The following is a 14095-nucleotide window of genomic DNA, read 5'->3' on the forward strand; positions in this document are numbered from 1 at the left end:
CTTTTGGGAAAGAGGTGTGGGGGAGGGGGAGGAGCGTTAAATCAAGTGCTGAGATTTTGTGATCGTAGTCAGTTTTGCTTAAAAGTCAGTTCTGCAGAGCTTAAAGAAGCAGCTGACTAATCCTAATCAGTTTTCCTTTACAGCTCTCAACTTTGTTTTTAAAAACAAGTAGGAAAAAAAACCAAAAACCCAGGTACAAAGAGACAAACAGCACAAAAAGAGGGGAAAATGCAAATATCAGCAAATAGGCAGAAGAAAGAGGGCAATAAAGGGAGAACAGGCCTCTTTCAGAAAGTCTCCTGCTTTTTAGATCTTTCACCTCCCAGGTCTAAGATTTTTGGTTTGTTGGGGTTTGGGGGGGAGGGGGGAGAGAATTGAGTGTCTGCAGTAAGTTGTTCCACACAGGGTTTAAAAGTTTCCTCACTGAGACCCAAGCATTTTCAATCTGAGTGCCATCAGCTTCTGCTAAAGCTAAGCTTCCTCTCCCCCCCCACAAAAAAAGTTTCAAGCCCTTAAGGTTGCAAAGACCATATTAGGAAGGCTAACTGATATAATGCTGTCTTCTTCTACAGACAGATCCAGAGCATCTATTGCTGCGCATATTTTTCTGCAACCTGCAGAAGAATGAAAGTTAACTAGCCTTGTCAGGTTTCACTGCTGATTTTCAGAATCTCATGAGAACAGTAAAACTGATAGTTATTTTCATTCTGCTGGTGTTGGGAAAAACTAAGAGCAACAGCAAAGGAAAGCAGTAGATCTGTTCACCAGAAATGTATATAGATATAGACTTTTTTTTTTTTTAAATGGAGCCTGGGAGATGCGTTGAGTAGCAGAGACTCCTGTCATTGTAACTAGAAGGCTGAGGACAGGAGAAACAAACAGTGTTCCTTCACCCTTGTAAAAGGAAACTGGGAGAAGGCACAGGAAATTGAAGGGCGCCTTTGTGTATAAAAACCTACTACCTGGAGAAAGATAAAGATTGGGCTCACAAGTAGGGTCCAAAGAGAGAACCCTAATAGGAATCCCAGCACCTTCTGATTTTCACAGTATGTTAAGGAGTGGGACTGACTTTTTACCTGCTATTGTCTCTGGACATAAGACCCTCCCAAATCCCACCTTTCATATTAGCCTGTGTCTAGTAAATTTAGTCTTTTAGCTATTAAGGCTTAGTAATTTCTGCCAGACATCTGCCTGTAGGGCATGAGACTGTGTAAATGACTGATAAAAAAACAGGAACACGATACACACAAATTTTGTGATAAAATAAGAGAAAATATAAGGGAAGAGACAAACAACACGACTTTGAGAAAGAGAAGGGTGGTGAGAATGGCCGGAATATGTTTAAAACAACTTGGAAAGAAATACACCATGATCTAATGTAAAAAAAGAAAAAATGGCATGAAGTCAGGAGTGGAAAAGAGGAAAAGCAAATGCAATAGTGACAGTAAGTAGGCCTGACTGAACACTATCTGACAAAGATATTTACTGAATTGCACCGAACAGGGATTAATTTTCTTCTACTTTTTGGCCAGACGTGGTAGTAATATTTTTAAAAACATAAACAGGAAGATTTTTTTTTTATACATAGTATACAAATGCTTTTTCCTTTTAAGTTGAAGGTGGTATAAACTTGTGGGGATGGAGTAGGCTTAGTGCTCAAGCTAGCAGTAGCTGAGTACATTTTTCAAGCATGGGTTTACAAACACAGATGAGGGAGGTTGACTGCCAGAAATCTTATAATTGGACCCTGAGGAACTGAGCACAGACACCATTGATCTCTGGTTTGGAGGGGTCTTTAAGCCTTCTTCAGCATGTGAATTCCAGACATGACAGACTAGGACAGTTCCTGTGGAGCTGTTATATTCCATTGTATCAAGGCCTAGAGTTCACCGATTTGTGAACCACAATAAAAGTATATCATTTCATAGCACATCATGCAAATGTACCTACAGTACTTACAGATTTAACACATGGGCTCAAATACCTTTAAATTACACTGATTATTGCTCATACATAGTGGACATGACAATTCCTAGACATTTCTAAGCCATTCCTACCCCATATAAAATGCTCTAAAGGTATTAGTCTACTTTACAGTCTGGATCAATGGCCTTCAAAAAGTTGTATAAAAAATAGATATCTTCTGATAAGAGAGTAAAAAGACACCTGAAATCACTGTGATTTATAATTCTCACTATTAACTTCAAAGCTTCCAAGCATTTTAAAGGTGCAATCCAGTTCATACATTTGCCTAGAGAAAATTCTTGTGGCAAAGTTAGACAGTCTCATGGAATCATTGGTAACCTGGAAAGACCACATTAATAGGTAGCAGATATGTAGAAAATTCAGCATGCATACTGCTGAAATATAAGATACTGTATTTCTTAAGCAAAAATTTAGTTAATGGTTTTCTTTTTAAAACTCTGGATAGTTACTGAAGTCTCCTTTGGGTCTCCTCTCTGAACACTTGCAGTTGGCTAAGGATGTATTGCCAGAGAGATTTCTTTGTATTAAATGAGAAGTGTTATGTGCATCTGAAAATAGTAACTCCATATTTTATATTAAATAGTAATTTGTGTGTAATATTTGAGATGCTGCAATTAAATTAAAGGTAGCTATAGTTTCCTATATGGGGACTGTGCCTTTTTTTTTTTTTGGAAGTAGACATGAAACCTTTTTAATCACAGGGGAAAAATTAATCTGATTCAATTTTTCAGCATCATCCTCACAAATCTGAGGCAAAGGATGTTCTCAGATAGGTTCTCAAATAAGCCAATGGTGTGACAAACAGGGTTACAGGTACAAGTTTCAGATCCCCCCAAAATCTGCTAAAATGAAGCTCAATCTTGCTGCCACTTAAGTCAGTGGCTAAAATTCTTCTAGCTTCATTGAGAACAGACCCCAGTCCATGAACCACGACTATTAAGAGGCAAAAATTATACATGGCCAAATTAAGTCTCTCCATCTAGTCCTTTTTTTAATATTAGTTTAAGAGTGGAAAAAGTCATCTATTAAAATATTTACTGTGTACTCATTTTTGAAAATTTAGAGTCTGAAAACTATTTTATAGCTGATTTCTGAAGAGAGGGAATATGAATACATTTTATTTTGTATCTAACAGAAAAACAATTTTTTTCTGGATTTCATAAAGTTCTTGATGCTGCAATAAAAATGATTAGGCAAATGTTTATTTGTAAGACTCAGTCAGTAAACTCTTTAGTAAATAAACAATAGATTTGTGTAATATATACCGTATAAACAAGATGTACATATGAATACTATATTTCAGATATTAGAATACTAAATGACTATCACTTGGTCATCTTCAGTTTCATAGTAAGAAAAGGTTCACATCACCTGCAGCTGGCTGAAACTGGGATGGAGCTGGTAAAGCAATGGTCGGAACTGAAAGAGTAAACACTTCTGCTGGAGACTGAACAGATGGGGTATCTTCTGCTGGTGGTGTAAAATCTATTTCATCATCAAAATTATCTTCGAATTCCTGCAAGGGCAAAGATGTTAGGAAACCACGATACAAGGAATCTTCCTGCCTTCAAACTGGAAGACTAATATATTCTTTCACAGTGCATCAGATTTGAACATGAAAACTTGACATCAGAATTAGCAGCTCCAGAGTGACAAACGGCCCCATCCAGAGACAACTGCAATGTGTTTTATAATATATTTAAGTGGTTTTTTGGGGGGGGTTTTTTAAATCATTTTGATCTAATGTCTTTTCATGTTCTCTAGTAGTTGAACAAATTTATTCTTTTCAACAAACCACTTCCATTTTAAAAAAGGACTTGTTTGAAGACAAGATTCCCAGAAGTCCTGCATTTCCAAAAACTATCAGTAGCAATAACTTTATTCTTTTTTCATTTAATCACAGTGTTATGAGGTGGAAGCACTGCTAGTCCGATATGCTAAAAATTACAGAAAGATTTCAAAAGATGTTGCCTCAGATGATGTAAATAACTTGATCAAACATCTACATTATCTCAAAGCAACTGAGCCTAAGCTTCACTTCCAGTGATTCGAAGTAATTCCAAATTCACAGAGGTCACAAAGATAGCTATATTTGAATACTAATCAGAATTTTTCCACTAGGTAGAGTTTAGCTATTGTTAGGCTGTACCTTCTAATGACTTAACAGAAGTTCTGTAATCCTGCCAATACGTAAAAATGGCAATTAGACAAACAAAACAAGGACAATATAGGAAAAACTGAGCTTTATCATGTAGTCTTGCAAAGCATTAAACAACTAGTAAAATTATTAGCAAATATATACACTTAAGATAAACTTTTTACTGTAGTAAATTACAAGTAACTTGCTGTAGTATGCACTCTGGGCCAAGTTCTGCACTTATTTGTGTTCAGTGGTATTGCATAGCATCTAAGCCAGTGCAGAATTTGGCCCTTTCAGGAGAGGAAAAATGTTTAAATCACATCCACTGTAGAGTGATATTCTGAATCATTTGTACGTTAGTTATATCACTATCCATCCCAGATTACTTTTGTATCATTTTTAATTTCAATGCTTACCTTGAAGTCTATCTCTGGATCTTTACAGCAGGACACACAGTTCACAAGCAGTATTACCAGGACTACTAAACTACATGCAGCCAAAGCCACAAGAGAGGAAGAAACTTCATCTGCAGCTGTTTCCCCTAGAAATAAACACATATGCAGTTTTAAATAAATTTATTTAAGTCTTAAAGTTTAAAACTCTTTAAAACATACACTGCCTACCACTATTTACTTTGCAAGACATAAATGAATTTTAGGGTATATGTCTATGCTGCAATTAAACACCTATGGCTGACCCATCAGCTGATTCGGGCTTGTGGGGCTGTAAAACTAGTATAGACATTTGGGCCCGGGCTGGAGCCCAAGCTCCAGGACCCTCTCTTCTTGTGGGATTTCGGAGGTTCGTCTCAAGCCCGAAAACCCATACTGCAATTTTACACCCCTATTGCCCGGGTCAGTACAGTTATTCAATTGCAGTGTAGACATACCCTCAGTGCTTCTGATAATTCTTGTTCACATCCACGGAATTAAGCGTGGCTTGTGGAGAAATATGACATATTGGCAAATACCTAGAAGTTTTTGCACCTTCCTTTGCAGCATTACACATGTATAATAGATTAGGATCAACTGCTTTTTACTAGGGACGTTATGAAAAATGTCCAAAAATACTGCATATAGATAAACTGGGTTATCACGTACATAGTCACAGATTTGCATGACATTTTACCAAACAAACAAATTAAGTCCTTGCCAGAATAGCTGCATTAAGAGGACAACACAGGGAGGGACAAGGAGTGAGAACCAGGGCAAAGACAGACATGTTCATATAGTTAATTGGGAGGATGCCAAGACATACATCTTCAGAATGACAGGTTTCAGAGTAACAGCCGTGTTAGTCTGTATTCGCAAAAAGAAAAAGGAGTACTTGTGGCACCTTAGAGACTAACCAATTTATTTGAGCATAAGCTTTCGTGAGCTACAGCTCACTTCATCGGATGCATACTGTGGAAACTGCAGAAGACATTATATACACAGAGAACATGAAACAATACCTCCTCCCGCCCCACTCTCCTGCTGGGGCGGGAGGAGGTATTATTTCATGTTCTCTGTGTATATAATGTCTTCTGCAGTTTCCACAGTATGCATCCGATGAAGTGAGCTGTAGCTCACGAAAGCTTATGCTCAAATAAATTGGTTAGTCTCTAAGGTGCCACAAGTACTCCTTTTCTTTTTATCTTCAGAATGAGAATTTATTTTTAAAAGAAATATGAAGCTATATATACACACATACGTAACAAACTAGTTTGCAATACTTTTTAATGAGTATTTAAAAGGGAGGTATGTTTGACTAGATGAGTCAGTTCCACGTATGAAAGAAGGAAAAGAGGCAGACATACAAAAAGAGATGGTTTGGATTGTGTGAAGGGGAAACTAGTGGGCCTAAGTAAAAATAAACAAACAAGTAATCATGGAAGTAAGAAGATTTAAGTTGAGGGTTACTTTCAAGGCAAGAATGAGGAGTCTGAATTTTATTTGGGAAGCCAGAAAGCCAGTGAAGGGATTTTCAGAGAGGGTGCCTGCTGTAACAGAACCCCAGTATTGAATTCAGGCCTGCTGGGTACCTAAACCACATTCCCAGCCTCTGTGCCATGGCAGTAATGCTGAGCTTCTGCCCCAACCAGCAGCATTAGTGCTAAGGATCTACAGTTCCAAAGGAATTACACCCCAAACCCCTGATTGGGTGGACAGGCAGCATTCCCATTGGATACCTGGACTATATAAAGACCCCAACAGGAAGAGGAAGCTGTCTGAGCAACATGTTTTTGCCCACTGGTTGCTGCCTAAACCACCTGGCCTTGTTGCCCTGCTGCCTCATCTGACCTCGCCCACCTATCCTGCCAACCCAGTCCTTCACACTGGATCTCCCAGCTACAAACTCCCCTACAAGAATTCAGACCATAGCTCTATACTGCTTCTAATAGCAGTTGACCTCCTGAATACCAGACCACCCATTCACCACTTGAGCACAGCTCTGGACTGCCCCTAACCCATTTCAGGCACTGGGCATTAGTTTGCTCACACTGCTCAGTCTCCTCCTAAGCTCATCTACTCCAAAATGGTATGGACCCAATACGTATGGCATCAAAGGAGCCCAAGGGGATGCTGAGTCCCTAGGAGCAAATCACCCACCAAAACCCCCTCAAGGCCTTTGGCCAATATTACAACGGACTTAGTCATCAAGCTAACAGAACCTGAGACACACCAAACCACATTGACAGTAATGCATCAAATGACAAAAGCAGTGCCTTTCATTACTGGGGCACTTCTTCCCACAGCCGAGGATACTGCTAGTCTCCTCATCATGCATGTTCTCCCTCTACGGCAGGGATGAGAACCTACAGCCTGCGGGCTGGATCCAGCCCATTGCTTAATTTCATCCAGCCTGCAGCAAGTATTTCTAAACATATAGACCTATGACAGTAGCCGGAAGGAGGTAAGCTGCAGACAGCAGCTGTAACAGCAACACTGGGGCAAGGTGAACCTCCAGCCACTCCAGTGCGTTATGACCCTACAATAGCCAGTGCTGGAGCCCAGCAGCGCATACCTCGTCCTCGGCCCTCGCGTGCTTCCAGTGCTCTAGTGGGGAGCAGCCAGTAGTGTCCCCAAGCCACCTATGCGTGCCTACAGTGGTGTTCGGGTTGCAAGGGTTGTAGTGTGAAAAACTGCTATCTGACTGAATTTGCAACCTCAGCCATCATACTAAAAAAAGCAGGAGAGTTGAATGTTTATTTTATTTTTTTAGAGAGAGAAATATATTAATTTAAGTTGCTTTTTACTTGTGTGTGGCCTGCAATTGATTTTTTCTGTGGCTCAATGGCCCATGATAGAAAAAAGGTTCCCCACCCTTGATCTACAGCCTTCCACTTCAGACCGGGGATCCTAGTTCATAACTCGGGTTTGGCAGGAGGCATGCCACCTACTAGAGGTGCATCTCTATTTACCAACTGCCTACCATCCACAAATAAACAGTCAATCAGAAAGACTGAACCAGGAATTGGACCTATACCCTAAGTTCTTCACAAATTACCACCAGAATTACTGGGCTTTACAGCTTCCATATGCACAATTCACATACAACAATGCAGACCACGCCTTGACCAAGATGAACCCACATTTTGCCACTTATGGCTTCCACTTCTGTTCCCACCCCACACTATCCACAGCATTCTAGTTCCTACTGCCTTAGATCTGTGTCGTCATATTCATCAAACACAGGAAGAGTTGAAACAAAACAGATGCAGCCAAGGCACTATACAAACACCATGGTCACTATCACCGGCAGGAGGGCCCTACATTTGCAGTAGGGCTGAAGTACGGCTAACACCCAAATAACTCAAAATGAGTTGCTCGCACATAAGCTGGATAACGAGCACCTAGGACCCTACCAGTTCCGCAGGCAAATCAACCCGGTAAACTTTGAACATCAATTTCACCACTTCCTGAAGGTGCGCTCTGGACTGCCCCAACCTGCTTCAGCCACTGGCATTACATGATGTTACAAACACTCTCAATCATTTTGTAGTGAAGCTGAAGGTGATTCAAGTGTTAGGAAGGCCAAAGAAATTAAGTGGAAGATTTAGGACTGAACAAGATTTTTACAGTGCGAACAGAGGAATGAGAGCATCTTAAACGTCAGGGACAAAACTGACAGAATTCAGTGATCAAGTTTATGAGATGGAACAAGAGAAAGGAGCCAAATATAACAGCAAGCTTGCTGACATGTGGAAAGGGAGACTAATAAAGATGTTGAAAATGATATAATAAGGGAGAACTTCGGGAGAACGATTAATTCAGTTTTTGACACAGCTTGAGCTGGCATCCAGTAAATATCAGAAGAGTCTTAAGAGCACATAGGACAACATAGACATGATAGAGATGACTATGGAAGACTGCTGGGAGCCAATGCCGCTGCAAAACAGAGCAAGAGTGAAGAGGACAGAGCCAAAAGGGGGACAGAAGGGCAATATAAAAACCAGGCTAGTGGACAAGTGCAATAGACAGAATTCAGGTCTGCAAAAGTTATTTCAATGTAGGTCAAACTTGCTTAGAAGTCTTATAATTTGTGACAACTGAGAACTAATTTATCATGAATGAACAAGCCCAGGAAATATCTATAGCTGGAAGATGACAGTTATGTGGGAAAGCTGGTACAGAACACTGCTTTTCTATTCCCAATGCTAGCCCTTATGAGAGACAAGATGGATGATGTCATCTTTTATTGGACCAACTTCTGTTGGCAAAACAGACAAGCTTTTGAGCTTACACAAAGCTCTTCAAGTCTTGGAAAGGTACTCGGAGCCACAGCTATATACAAGGTGGAACAAACCATTAAGCAAAGGAGTTAACAAAGGGGACGGCAACCTTTCAGAAGCGGTGTGCCGAGTCTTCATTTATTCATGCTAATTTAAGGTTTCGCATGCCAGTAATACATTTTAACATTTTTAGAAGGTCTCTTTCTATAAAGTCTTTAATCTATAACTAAACTATTGTTGTATATAAAGTAAATAAGGTTTTTAAAATGTTTAAGAAGCTTCATTTAAAATTAAATTAAAATGCAGAGCCCCCCGGACCGGTGGCCAGGACCCAGTGTGAGTGCCACTGAAAATCAGCTCTCGTGCTGCCTTTGGCATGCGTGCCATAGGTTGCGTACCCCTGAGTTAACACATGTTGCAAGAGACCATTAAATGTGAAGTGGGCAGTTAACTCACAGTCATAAGACAAAGGAGCATTAGTGATTTACATATTGTTCTACTGAGCCATAAATCCAATGTCTTTTTACTGAGTCCATGACTTTTAGTGTCCAGCAAAGTTATGCTTTTAAGCTTTTTAAAGCATTGTGCAGGTTTTCTTTCACGATATGGACCAACACAGCTACAACACTGTAAACAAGAATGCTACCCCTTGTCATTTGTCTCACATTCATGAACACAAGTTATTCAAAACACTGTAAAAAGGTTAAGGAAATACAAACATGAGCATGAGAGCTGGCATAATTGACCATAAATCCGAAGGATAAATCTGGGAGTTGTTACAATCCAAAATGTCAAGACATACAGTCTTTCAGGTTGCAGACGAATGGCCAATTATAAGAGCAAAGCAAGGACTTTGCATGCGCACCAAAGTACATGTAATGAAAACCCTTATAAAATGTGAGGAAGGGTTGTTTTGGGGAGGAAAGGAAGTAGAGCTGTCAATTAATCGCAGTTAACTCATGCGATTAACTCAAAAACATTAATCGCGAGTAATTGCAGTTTTAATCGCACTGTTAAACAATAATAGAATACCAACTGAAATTTATTCAACATTTGCAATGTTTTTCTTATACATTTTCAATTATATTGATTTCAATTACAGCACAAAATAAAGTGTACAGTTCTCACTATTTTTATTACAAATATTTGTACTGTAAAAGAAACAAAATATATAGTATTTTTTAATTCACCTCAAACAAGTACTTAGTTCAATCTCTTTATCGTCAAAGTGCCACTTACAAAGGTAGACTTTTTTTGGTTACATAACAGCACTCAAAAACAAAAAATGTTAAACTTTAGAGCCTACAAGTCCACTCAGTCCTATTTCTTGTTCAGCCAATCACTAAGTCAAACAAGTTTGTTTACATTTACGGGAGATAATGCTGCCGGCTTTTTTATTTACAATGTCACCTGAAAGTGAGAACCTGCATTCACATAGTGCTTTTATAGCCAGTGTTACAAGGTATTTACGTGCCAGATATGCTAAACATTCGTATGCCCCTTCATGCTTCAGCCACCATTCCAGAGGACATGCTTCCATACTGATGATGCTGATTAAAAAGTGTGTTAATTAAATTTTTGACCGAACTCCTTGGGGGAGAATTGTATGTCTCCTGCTCTGCGTTTTACCAGCATTCTGCCATATATTACAGCAGTTTTGGATGATGACCCAGCACATGTTGTTCATTTCAAGAACACTTTCACGGCAGATCTGACAAAAGGCAAAGAAGGTACCAATGTGAGATTTCTAAAGATAGCTAGAGCACTTGACCTAAGGTTTAAGAATCTGAAGTGCCTTCCAAAATCTGAGAGGGACGAGGTGTGGAACATGCTTTCAGAAGTCTTAAAAGAGCAACACTCCAATGCAGAAACAACCACAACTTGAACCACCAAAAAAAGAAAATCAACCTTCTGCCAGTGGTATTGGACTCAAATGATGAAAATGAACATGCAACAGTCTGCACTGCTTTGGATCATTATCAAGCAGAACCCATTATCAGCATGAATGTCCTCTGGAATGGTGGTCGAAGCACCACTTTCAGAGGACATTGTAAAAAAGCGGGCAGCATTATCTCCTGCAAATGTAAACAAACTTGTTTGTCTGAGTGATTGGCTGAACAAGAAATAGTACTGAATGGACTTGTAGGCTCTAAAGTTGTACATTGCAGTTATTTTTTTGTACATAATTCTACATTTGTAAATTCATCTTTCATGATAAAGAGACTGAACTACAGTACTTGTATTAGGTGCAAATATTCGTAATCAAAAATAAATATAAAGTGAGCAATGTATACTTTGTATTTTGTGTTGTAACCGAATATATTTGAAAATGTGGAAAACATCCAAAAATATTTAAATAAATGGTATTATATTATTAACAGCACAATTAATCACACGATTAATCACTATTAATTTTTTTAAAATCGCTTGACAGCCCTAATATGAAGACCAGTAATATTGCTGTAAAAGATTAGAGTGCAGTTTTAACTCAGAATTATGGACTCTATGTTAGTGTATAATTAAGAGTTATGGAGCACTACACACCTCTTCTACCTTAACCTGGTCATTCCTTACTTTATTTGTGAAAAGTTAGCACCCAAGATTCTATTTATACTATAAACTCTTTAGGACAGGAACCCTCTTTTTGTTCTGGGACTATTAAATACAAAGCCGAGCACAATAGGGTTTTGGACCATGGTGGGGTACTACCACAGTACAAATAAACAGTACTATTTGAGTGTCCAGACAAGTGCAGTGTGAATGTGTGTATGTAGGGGCTGTCAACTAGGGAATCGGGAGGAGCATGATTGTGGGATGGGGTAGAAGTAGTGTGTTTGAGTAGGAGCACACTGTTGAGAAATGAAGAAAAGGTAGGCTGGGTGACAAGGATGGCAAGGCAAGCTGAGTAGAGTAGGAATTATGTTAGAGTAACATCACTACCAAGAGAGGTTCAGTTCCTTAACCTGAACGTGGCCTGTGGTGCTACTGAAGGGATGCATCTTGTACCAGTCTTTTTCACCTTACATAGTTTTTAAAACTATTGGCTCCTTTGTGAACATTTAAAGGAATTCTCCATCCCAGGAAACCTAGTCAACCTGAATAAGTGAGCTCTCTGCAGTAAATTTAGGCAGGGGTTTGGAGGTGGTGTAATCTGCTTTCCAACCCAAACCCAACAGGAGAGTATGTTAATGCCTGCTGCGTTCCTCCAAACAAAGGGGTTAAAGCCAGTGGATCCTCTCAGTTGAAGACTCACCAGTTCTGCCAGTGTTTTGCTGCAGAATGTCAGTACTCCAAAGGCACAACATGATTCAACATTTCCTTTTGTTGCCCCCCTGTCAACTTTCCCTTTCTGGTCCAAAACATCAATACATAATGATTCTATGACTTTTCTGACCTTGCATATGCAGCAAGGGAATACCTGATTTGGTCAGGAGAACATATTTTCAATTAGAAAATATTAATGTCTATTTGGAAGTCTTGAGTGACTGCTAAATTAACTTCCCATTCACTTTTAATACTAAGTAACCATTGTAATACACAAAAATAATGGAATGGGCTAGGGAAGGACAGCTGGAATACCGCAGATTAAGAATATTATATAATACCATTTAGATCAAAACTGACATCTATAAAACCACCCTAGTCGACTAGTAACCAAGCTTAGGAAAGCCTAAGAAATTGAGTTAATTTGTCTTTTTTTTTTTTTTTTTGAAGATACTACAGTCTTTTAAAAATATTGTACTAATTCAAGTGCACAAAGCCTCCCTTGTTTCCACAAAATTTTACTAACATCAAAAGCTACACCTTGAAACCAAATGCACTCTGAAACACTTTAATGACTAAGAACATCCACCCAAAATGACATCTTGATATAGGGTCAGAACGTGAAAGGAAAAAGTAGTCAACTAATTGTCCCTAAAGATAACCTTCAATTACTGTGGACAATGTTCAAGTAATCTGAACAAAAACAGTGTAGGTCTACAATCAAAGGAATTTTTTTCTGACACAATTACTTTACTTATTGAAGGTCAACTATTTGTTACAGAGAAAACACGTATAAATATCTGTTTCTACCTTTTCCATATTCTTTCCAGGGTTTAAGTGTTGAAGCTTTAACAGATTAATTGTAAAACAGATTTTTGCCTTGGTCTTCAGCATGAGAGTTAAACTGAAAAAGAACCCCTCACTTATTCTGTACACGTTTTAAAATTAATTCAGTTGACATAATGAAGCAAAATATGGTTTACAAAGATCATATTGGTGTATTTTACGACGTTTAAACATTTTTACTCAGACAATAGAAGTAAGAATTATTAATGCAGAAATTATAACAAGTTCAGAAGTTAAGAGATTTCAGCTGTAGTTGGTGGCTTTGATTTATTCCCTCAAAATGGCTCTAAGCATGCTAATCTAATTAGATTACACGCACACCACTATTGTAAATATTGACTATTTATTTGAACACAACAGACATCTTAGTACACCACAGGGTTACTCAACTATTGCCTTTGAGTCAGAATTATGTAGCCAGGCACGGAAACAGCTCTGGTAGCAAAACAAATTATATGCATTCAAATAAAGTCTTCTACATAATGCCTATATATTTTTCCATTTGTAATAATTTAGAAATGTCAGCAATTTGTTGCATAATCTATTCAACATCTCTGACTCAAGTTTCCTCAATTAATAAGGCTGGGTATAGTATATGAAATTACACATACACACACCCAGATTTTCTGAATTCTGAAAGCAACAGTACCTGTAACACTGAAAATGTAAAATTTACAGATGTTTAAAACAAGAAATTTTGAAAATGACTGATGAATCAGTATACCTGTTTGTAGGTTTACTTTGTACCTTAGACCTCTCTGCCCACAAATCCATTTCCTCTAGGATGATTGAAAGCTACTTGAAACTTAGAAGTAACTGCCTTTTAAATAAAAGAAAGTTGCATAAAACTTTCCTTCTTTCCCTCCCAGCTGTGTTTCAGGTAAAAGCACTGACTGAAAATTACACTTTGTGGGCTATATTTACAATTAGGGTGCTCTTCACTGCTCTGGCAACAAAAAGTAGCGTAACAGGCACTCTTCTTTGAATCACCAGAACAGCACTATCAGATCCTCTATATTCAGTCAAAAACCAGTGAGAGTTTTAAGTTTCTATATCTTGTGACTGGCCAGGAATCCCACCCTTTCTAGCGGTAATAAGTTTATTTCTTTATTTATTCCTACTATCTGGTCAAAAGACATCAAATA

At 38.5% G+C, this 14095-nt stretch overlaps 1 protein-coding gene across 2 annotated transcripts in view; it reads right to left on the reverse strand.

The window, feature by feature from the left end:
- LMTK2 (lemur tyrosine kinase 2) overlaps positions 1–14095 on the reverse strand; it is a 95852-nt gene that overhangs the window by 67579 nt on the left and 14178 nt on the right. For both annotated transcript variants that reach the window (XM_048868257.2, XM_048868256.2), the window contains exons 2-3: positions 4543–4667; positions 3358–3502 (exon numbers count right to left, since the gene is read on the reverse strand). In XM_048868257.2, the coding sequence (XP_048724214.1) occupies positions 3358–3502; positions 4543–4667 (270 nt within the window). The remainder of the gene's footprint in view (positions 1–3357; positions 3503–4542; positions 4668–14095) is intronic.

This window comes from Caretta caretta, chromosome 10, assembly GCF_965140235.1.
Source record: "Caretta caretta isolate rCarCar2 chromosome 10, rCarCar1.hap1, whole genome shotgun sequence".
In the NCBI taxonomy this organism is placed as follows: domain Eukaryota; kingdom Metazoa; phylum Chordata; order Testudines; family Cheloniidae; genus Caretta; species Caretta caretta.